Here is a 9,444-nt window from a genome sequence, read left to right on the forward strand (position 1 = left end):
GGTTGAATGTATTCCTGTGCCTAACCAGTACATTATGGAGTGGATAGGAGTCATTGTCCAAGATGGCATGCAAGGTGGACAGCATCCTCTTTTGAGACACCACCGTCAGAGAGTCCTGTTCCACACCCAAAACATCACTGGCCTTACGATTAAGTTTGTTGATTCTGTTGGAGTCTGCTACCGTCAGCCTACTGCCGCAGCACACAACAGCAAACATGATAGCACTGGCCACGACAGCCTCGTAGAACATCCTCAGCATCGCTCAGTATATGTCAAAGGACCTCAATCTCCTCAGGAAATTGAGACGGCCCTAACCCTTCTTGTAAACAGCCTCAGTGTTCTTTGACCAATCCAGTTTATTGTCCATTCGTATCCCCAGGTATTTGTAATCCTCCAATAAGTCCACACTAACCCCTTGGATGGAAATTGGGTTAACCGGTTCCTCCACCAGCTCCTTAGTCTTTTTCACAGTGCGAGTGCGAATAAAAGGATCCTTTTATGGTTCGATCTGATTGACTAGTGGTCAATATGTATAGTGGTGTTCTTCACAGGCGGTGATGGGACCGCTTCCTTTTAAGCTGTATATCAATGATTTATAAGATGGGATAGCTAACTTTGTTGCCAAATTGTCAGATGATGCAAAGGTCAATGAATGTAAATGTAATATCGTGGAAACGGGTAGGAGACAGAGAAACCTTCACAGGTTTGTAGGATGCCCAAGAGAGAGGCAGGTGTGTATAATGTTGGTAAATGCATGGCCACTTACTTTGTTTGTTGAAGTAAATGTGCAGTCTAATTTCTAAACTGAGAGAAAATGGAAACATCTGAGATGGAAATGTGAAATTGTAGGTTGAGTCCGTGTTGAGGAAGGAAAATGCATTGATCGGATTCGTTTCAAGAGGACTTGAATGCAAGTACTGGAATGATATACTGAAGCTTTATAAGCAACTGGCGGGTCCTTAGATTCAGTATTGTGAACGCCCTTGTACTCCGCATAAGAGAGCGGAGTTGGAGGTCCATTGGAGCTGCTGGGAGTGGTTTAAACTAATATGGCAGGGCGATGGGAATCAATAGGATAAAGCTAAGGTTGAGTCGGTCGGTTTACAATTGATGATGGATATAACATGAATGTATGGAAAGACAACCCAATGAATTGGAACAAATCTCTGAAGAGGCAAATAAAATATATTACAACAATAAAGCGGTATTTATAATTCATTGTACATTCAGAAGCCCTTCGAAAAGGTAAACCACAGGAGTTGATAATCAAATTTCAGAATGTTGAGTTTGATAGTAAGGTGCGCGAAAGGGTGCAGAATTGGCGCCAAGCACAGATCAACGAGTTTTGATGAGAGGATGATTTTCACTCCTAAAAGATGTTTAAAGTGAGGTTTCGCAGGGTTCTGTTTTGGGGTCGCTGCTGCTTTAATTTATGTTAATGGTTTAGATAAGCACAAAACAAATAAACGCATCAAGTCTGCAGAAGTCTCAGACGTAGCGGGATGGGCTGATCATATTTAGGCTGCAGAATCAATGCAGATGGACAAACAAAATCGAGTTGTGGGAAGATAAATGGCAGAGAAAATATAATGTAAGTAAATGTTAGAATGACATATAAGAAGTGGGAATAATGGTTCTATATAAATAATGGGGGTGTCTGGAGTTAGAATGTGCAATATATAGGAAGGATTTGGGCGTTCTGGAAGACTCATCACCATCAACATTTGCACAACGCACAGATGTGATTCGGAAGGGTAATAACATTTTGCGCTATGTAATGCACTCAGTAGAGTTCAAGTCCACAGATATCCTCCTTAAGCGGTATAATACGCTTGTGAGGCACGCCCTGAGTACTGTGCACAGTTTTGGTCGTCATATTTTTTAGGGGTTCTGAAGGTACTGGATAGTTCAAAGAGGGCGACGAAGCTCATTCCTGGTTTGCAGGGTTTGAGCAGTGAAATAACTAAATAATTAAATCTTTCTGGCGTAGAATAAGAGGAGATATGGTAGACGTGTTCAAATTCATTCAGTGTATAACTAAAGTGGATCTCAGCAGTTAATTCAAAATTAATCCATCAAGGGAAACAGGGCTACAGTTGATGATTGCTTAAGGAGATATTTCAAACTAAAATCAAGAAGCTTTTCACTGCACAGCGGTTAGTAAACACTTAGAATAATCTACCTAGTTGTGTCGTGAAGAGTAGTACCTTGGAGACTTTGAATCGAAAATCCACAGATATTTCAATGCGCTATGTGAATGCAAATTTGGCAAGTTTTGTTGGGCAGAATAGCCTGTCCTTGTCGAACACTTTCTAATGTACTTAAAACGTACTTGTGATTCCAAGACAGCAAGCTAGATTTTTAAAAAAGTTCACACACATTCATACTGATGGATCTTGTTTTAACCAGTATTGGTTTTATTTTGCTAATCATCAATATATTTATTATGTGCCCTGGTTGGTTCAAACTTTTGCTTCCTCGTAGTGGAATCAGAGTACGTGTGTGTGTGTTGTGTGAATGTATATCGATATGTATCTACCGTATATGTCCGTGCATTGTGGAAACTCTATTAGATATGTATCTGTCTTTGTATATATCGATGTTTACATATTTTATATATATATGTGTGTGTGTGTGTGTGTGTGTGTGTGTGTGTGTGTGTGTGTGTGTGTGTGTGTGTGTGTGTGCGTGTGTGTGTCTGTGTATGTGTTTCTGTGTGTGTTTGTGTGTGTACTGCATATACTGTACTTCATATACTGGTATAATGGTGTGTATGTCTATCGTTATGTACATATATTGAATGCGTGCTGTGTGTATGTGTGAGTTTAGACATTCCAGTATTTCGTGACCTGTAACAGGAAGAACAAGAACTGGAAGTAGAAAAAGCAGGGAACAGGCAATGGCTTGGGAAATATATCTTTCATGCCCGAGAAGCTCAGAAGTAACGACAAAAATGTCCTAAGTTTGGCTGTATTGCAGAAAAACCTTGGAGATTATGCCTGTGCGCCAAGGGTTAAAACATAATTATTGTACCTTCTACATTGGCTTCCCGCTCTTTTGTATTGTCTCCAGGTATTAGTTGTAAACCGATGCAGAATGTGAGTGGCTGCCCGCAAAACAATTTTGCTGCAAATAATATTGAACAGGGAGATACATGAACAAAATATCTGCTAATAAAGAGGAACTTATTCCCTCAATATGATGTAAGATGGAGAAAGGCAAATAGCATAAAAGATGCATCAGCGAACCAGGGGATAATTGAATGTGTATAGCTCGTTATAGAATGATAATAAAAGAAGGATAAGATTAGAACTCAGAGCAGGTTACACTTTACAGAAAGTATCCTGTAATAAAAATCAAACGTCCTACTGACAAAATGGAGAAATTAGTCAATGGGTGACGAAACAACGAATGGATTAAGATAAGGAAAAGAAAAGAAGATAGTGAGAGCCTGTGATATGACAAGTTACCTAAATGAACAAGTAGTCCTTGGGGTACTGTAAGTCTGTGTCTTTATTGATGCTTCGCCGCTCATTTCAGTGCACGGCTGGGGTTGCCGATGTTTTTTCTGTTGGTAGGTGAGGGGCATCTTTGTTCTGTTGCGGCTTTTGCGTGGGGGGGGGGCATCTAGATTGCTTCGGGGTACTAAAATTTAACTATCATTCATTATTTCCGGAACTGCTCTGTTTTCTTGGATGTTTGCGAAGAAAAAGGAATTTCAGCGTGTAACATGTATACATTTCTCTGACCTTAAATGTGGATTTGAAAACTTTGAAACCTTTAACTATACCACCTCTTGACGGAAAACTGGATTATGTTGTTGAATTCAAAGTTTTCGTGCCACCTATTAATCAATTTTAATTGTAGTTTTAAGTTGGGGAGCAATGTATGAAGAACCACTTAAACGGTTTTAGTTAATAGTGATGTTGCATATTCAAAATGATGGACGATTGTTATTGTTGTTGTCAGTCTGTAATCACTCTTTATTTATACCCTGGACAAAGCATAGAACCACTGATTATGTTTATTCGTTATTACAGATGTGATCGGTCTACTCAAATCCAATCTCGATAAACAGAGCAGGGAAGTGAACTTGCCCAAGTCACGGTTAATTTCTGACATCTACATTGAGCCAACGATTACAATGATCCGAAGTGAGCATGCAAATTTACCAGGAGAAACTCATACGCATATTCGCAAAGTTGAGTACCAAGAATTATTCAAACTAAACAAAAGTGATTCTGAGAAGACCACCATCAGCGTCGTCTATGGAGCTGCAGGGACGGGGAAAACCACTCTAATACAAAAGATAATCTATGACTGGGCCAGGGAAGTAAAATTTCAGGAATTCAGTTTTGTCTTTTTTTTCAAAATTCAGAACTTAAATACAATAACATCTCCAATAACGTTAAGCAGTTTGATCCTTGAGGCATATCCATACTTCGAAAATTATCTGGATCATCTGTGGAATCAACCCCAAAGGGTATTGTTTATATTTGATGATCTGGACCAATTGTATCGACTATTCACTCTCCCTGATACTGGTGGAAACAACGATTCACGATACAGATTTACGAACACAGAAATTACGGGCACAGACTCTAAATATTTAGTATGTGATATCGTACGCTCTCTCATACAGGGAGAATTTCTGAGGGGTTGCTCAGTGCTGATCACAACCCGAGACTGGAAGCTCGAACTTCTGCATCACGTAACAGCAGATTCAACATTCGAAGTTATGGGATTCACTTCTGAGAAAGCAAAAACATATTTTCGCCGTTATCTCGGCAATGGACAGAATGCAAATAAAATAGTGGAATTCATTGAGCAAAATGACATATTATGGAATATGTGTAGTGACCCTCTGTTTTGTGTCACCCTCGCCTCGTCGCTGGAGTCTTTCCAGGCACAAGGAGAAACAAACCTCATCATAAACCATACCAAGGTGCTCTTTGACTACGTCGCACATCTTTTCACAAAATGTGGTTACGATGGTAGCACAAATCGGAAGTATTTAACTGCAGTTGGTGAATTGGCAGGGAAGAGAATTGGACAAAACACACTTTCAGTTGAAGGCGACGCATTGAGGAATCTGGATTCTTGTCCCCCCACGTTTATCTCTGCGTTTATGTACCAGGATCCAGACAAACAGAGTGGTGGTGTTATTTACGAATTCAGGCACTCCGTTTTACGAGACTTCCTTGCTGCACTTACCAATGTCCTAAATGCTCCAATATCTCGATTGAAACAGATACTGGATGAATCATTTACAGACATTACCGGGAGATTCAGTACCTTCTCAATTTTTCTTGTCGGCCTGTCTTCCCGGAAGTCAACTGATCGCCTAGAGTTGGAACTGCAGGCATTCCCTACTGAAGTTACTTCCTCTATCTCCGAATGGCTCCGAAAAAATGTCAGCAGACGCTTGAAGGACATGGATAAGAAACATACTCAAAGAATGTTTTTATGCATACTGTACTGTTTACTTGAATTTGGAGACGATGACATAATGAAGGAAGTACTGAATCCCATTACAACCATTAAATTAAATCACCTTCGTCTCAAAGCACCCGACTGTATTGTTTTATCCAGAACTTTAATCTCCCCTGAACTGATTGAAGAGCTGGACCTCAGTTCGTGCTTTGTCCAACCAGAGGATTTTCGGAAACTGGAACAAGTGCTGCCCAGATGTGTAATTCTCAGGTAATGTATCAAATACGGCACATATATAAAAAGAAAGTATAAACATAATAGCATAAAGTGGTAATACTGTGGATTGTCGATATCATAGTGGGTCTAAATAAACATTTTTCTCATTGACTTAGGTTCATCGGATGTTCTAATTTGATAAGTTCCCATAAGTTTTAGATTACCAATGAAGTATTTTTCGGTTAAACATTTTATATGCATGGTCCAAGAAAACACCCTTTCATATTTTATTTCAAATGACACTTGCATCGTCTGAGGGATTATCTCAAAAGCATTTTATGCTAAAGGACAAACATTTTGTGTTGTAACGGATTACTACACGCACAAGCACAATATCAAGGAGGAAGATTAATTCATGATACTTGAACTATTGCGGAGTGGATTTGTAGCGTGGGTTAGTTCTTGACCGAAGACGCGTTTGACAGAGAACGTTTTTCTCTTCTTGAAATGGGAGGTCAGCCACTGAATGGTGGTCCAATACTGATGCTATCATTTGCTGAGATTCAGTAATATGTTAACCTGAATGGATTGCAGTCATTCACGTATATCTGTGTCTATAACTTGATACGCTGCCTAATTCCTTCATGTACAGCGGAGTGAATTTCAAGTTCAGCAATTAAACTCAAAGGGAACATTGACTTAATAATAATAGTAGTATAATTGATATTGAATTACCTTTGCCACGTCATGTGGTAAATAAGCTGAGTGACTAATTGGAATATAGTTCTGAGATTTCTCTATCCGGATCAATTAATTGTTCGTGTTTATATTGAATACTCAGATTGAACCAGAATAACCTACAAGATTCTGGAGTGAAGCGTCTCTTCGATGTTCTGAAAAAGAGTAAAATAAAAACCCTGGCGTGAGTAATTGTTTAAGAGGTCAAGCATCAAGTCGAAGAGGTGGCATTCAATTACGTCTCTCCTTAGTGTATCAGCTCCTATAAAACAGTTTAACTGATTCATCAGCACACCGGCGACTGCAGAAGCTATCGTGCACAATCAAGCTTCTAAAAGTCAGATGGCCAGGCGGCACCTATGCAGGGAAAGATGTTGGTAGAAACGATGCATGAGGATTTAGAGTGCTGACAGATGATCGACGGGAAATAATGGAGTGAAATAAATATTATAGCTGGACTAATGTATCATTAACCATATAGCGCAGATAGTTCTATTTAAAAGAAGAAGATGTTTAGAGTTGGAAGACTGTTGAAAACTGTATGAGAAGTGTAACCATAGAAGGAGTAAATGAAAAAGGGCAGATGACACCAGTGGAGTTGAGGAGACGGTGAAGGTAGACGCAAATTTGAAATCTGCTGCGTAGACAGAACAGTCTGAAAAATGCTGGGATATCTGAGAAAAATGTGATCAATCAATCGCGTTAAGGGATGGACGATGTGCAGATAAAACCAAACAGAAGAGGTTAAATGAGTTATTGCCTACCTGCTCCGCTTTCACTGCGGATCTATTTGTCTCAGCCCGATATCTCAAACTTCTCTTTCCCTAGATAAGTGCTGCCTGCCTTGTGAGGAGAGCAACCCAAGTTTGCTAGTTGCTCCTGTGTTTGTCTATATTTAGACAAAAAAGAAGCTGATTAACAGTAGATTATAGAGCCCATATTTGAAGAAATTCTGATGTCAGCCGAATGTACATAACTGTAACGAAACACAAGGCATGAATGCGTGTGCAGATGGTTTGTGGGTACATGTGTGTGTGCGTGTGCGTGTGTCTGTGTGTGTTCACTTTTTAATTCTCGGCTTCTCGTTTGCTTTCAATTCAGGCTGAAATCTAACCATCTTACGGACAATTGCCTGGAGAGTGTCTTCTTTGCTCTCACTACAAATCCTTCGCTGATGCAGCTCAACCTAAGCAATTCCAGTCAGGATGGGAAACAGGACAATCAATTTACTGATGAAAAACTGCAATATCATTATGAGAGATCCGCTCAGCAGAAAGAAATCAAGTGAGTTCATCTTTGTTAGATATATTAATTATTATTTATTCGCCAAAGCAAAACAAAAAAATCACGACATTGATCTCAGTCAAAGAGAAACATGTAAATTGTTTTAAAGTGATTTAAATAACAGAATCCTTAGAACTTGATACAACAATAAAATAGTCATTGAACTACATATTGCTTATATGTATCTAAAGAACATCAATAGCTATTACCTTTTGAGCTCTAATTAGCATTTTTTTCAACAGATGGCAACGCATTAAACACATCGTACAGTCTGTCACTGAATCAAACTGTCTAACACTGATAACAGAATGAACGTCTATAAAGCTTTACTCTTGATAAGGAACATAATCTGATGTGGACCGATTAGTTCCTCGCAGCATGGCGATATGGAACAGTATCTGATGTGGACCGTTTAGTTCATTTCACTTTGGTGATAATGCCACGACCTTTGCCACGTTAGAGAACTGAAAACTAAGTGAAGTTCTCAACTAATTTGCAGTGTTGCTCTCTGAATTAACAACACAACGGCTTTGGTAAAATGGTGGAGTACGTATATCATTCGAGCAATTAATAATAAAGTGAGGTTTCCATAAATAGTGAAACATATCGAAATATAGCAGAGATATGCAATGTTTCTAACACCTTTCGCCTTGTTTTACCCATTGTATAGTAAATTGTATTTTCTAATCTGGTATCATGGTCATAGACCGAATTATTTCCCTTTGCTTGGATAATTTACACGCCGGCCCCGGCAGCCCGAGTTTCAGGATCAGAGGCGAGGGTCGGATAGATTTCACTCGCTCTCCCGTTAATGATCATCCCTCTGTCCGGCGACTGTCAGTTCTGCGAATTCTGCGGCGTTTTTTTCCGCCTAAATATTGTCAACTGATCAGTCGACGTGGGCCTTCACCGGCTGCAACGTGGAGGCGATCTCTGAATCAATATGTTTCGAAATGTTCTTGTTTACATAATTTGTGCGGAATTTCCCATTCTTTTATGTGTGTTTGTTTTTTTTTAATTGGCTTCTTCGCCTTTCTCGCTTTGTGACTGTCTGCAAGTAAACTAATCATAAGGCGTATAATTTATACATTTTGATAATAAATGTGTTTGAATCTTATATCACGATGTCAACCTTTGTATCAAAGCTATGTGCAGGAAGTAATTAACATTCAGGAGAAAATCCGCAGCTGCTGGTAAATCAATCAACATACACAAAATACTGGAGGAACTCAACAGGTCAGGCAGCATTTATGGAAAAGAAGAAGCGGTCGACGTTTGGGGCAGAGACTCTTCAGCAATACTGCAGAAAAACATGAGGATTTATGGTTAAAAGGTGCAGGGAGGGGAGGAAGGAACAAAATTTTAAAGGTGAACCTGGGAGGGTAGTTGTGTACAGTAAAGAGCTGAGAATTTGATTGGTGAATGAGATACGGGCTGTATATGGGGGAATCTAACAAGAGAGAACAGAAGGCCATGGGAAAAATTTAAAAAAGCCGGGAACACCAACACAGGAGGGAGGAGATGGGCATAAGGTGAGATTGGGAGAAGGATGGGGAATGGAGAAGTGACAGGCAAACATTGGAGAGAATCCCCGATCTTCAGCTTCACATCGCTACGGCAAACCACCATTAACGACTGGAATCGGCAACTAAAGCTGTCGTGGAGAACATTAGGGAGTCACGCTCATGTGAGGGGCACATGACGGAAGTAAACCTTGAGGTATGGATAATGTCTTTAGTCCTGTTATATTCGACAGATATACGGCATATTGTG

General features: G+C 39.7%; 1 protein-coding gene across 1 annotated transcript in view; it reads left to right on the forward strand.

The window, feature by feature from the left end:
• LOC140722858 (uncharacterized) overlaps nucleotides 1-7,983 on the forward strand; it is a 247,995-nt gene extending 240,012 nt beyond the window's left edge. The window contains exon 17 of the mRNA XM_073037498.1: nucleotides 7,914-7,983. Within this exon, the coding sequence (XP_072893599.1) occupies nucleotides 7,914-7,983 (70 nt within the window). The remainder of the gene's footprint in view (nucleotides 1-7,913) is intronic.
• Nucleotides 7,984-9,444: the final 1,461 nt, after the last annotated feature.

The sequence above is a fragment of the Hemitrygon akajei genome, unplaced genomic scaffold, assembly GCF_048418815.1.
Source record: "Hemitrygon akajei unplaced genomic scaffold, sHemAka1.3 Scf000091, whole genome shotgun sequence".
Classification (NCBI taxonomy): Eukaryota; Metazoa; Chordata; class Chondrichthyes; order Myliobatiformes; family Dasyatidae; genus Hemitrygon; species Hemitrygon akajei.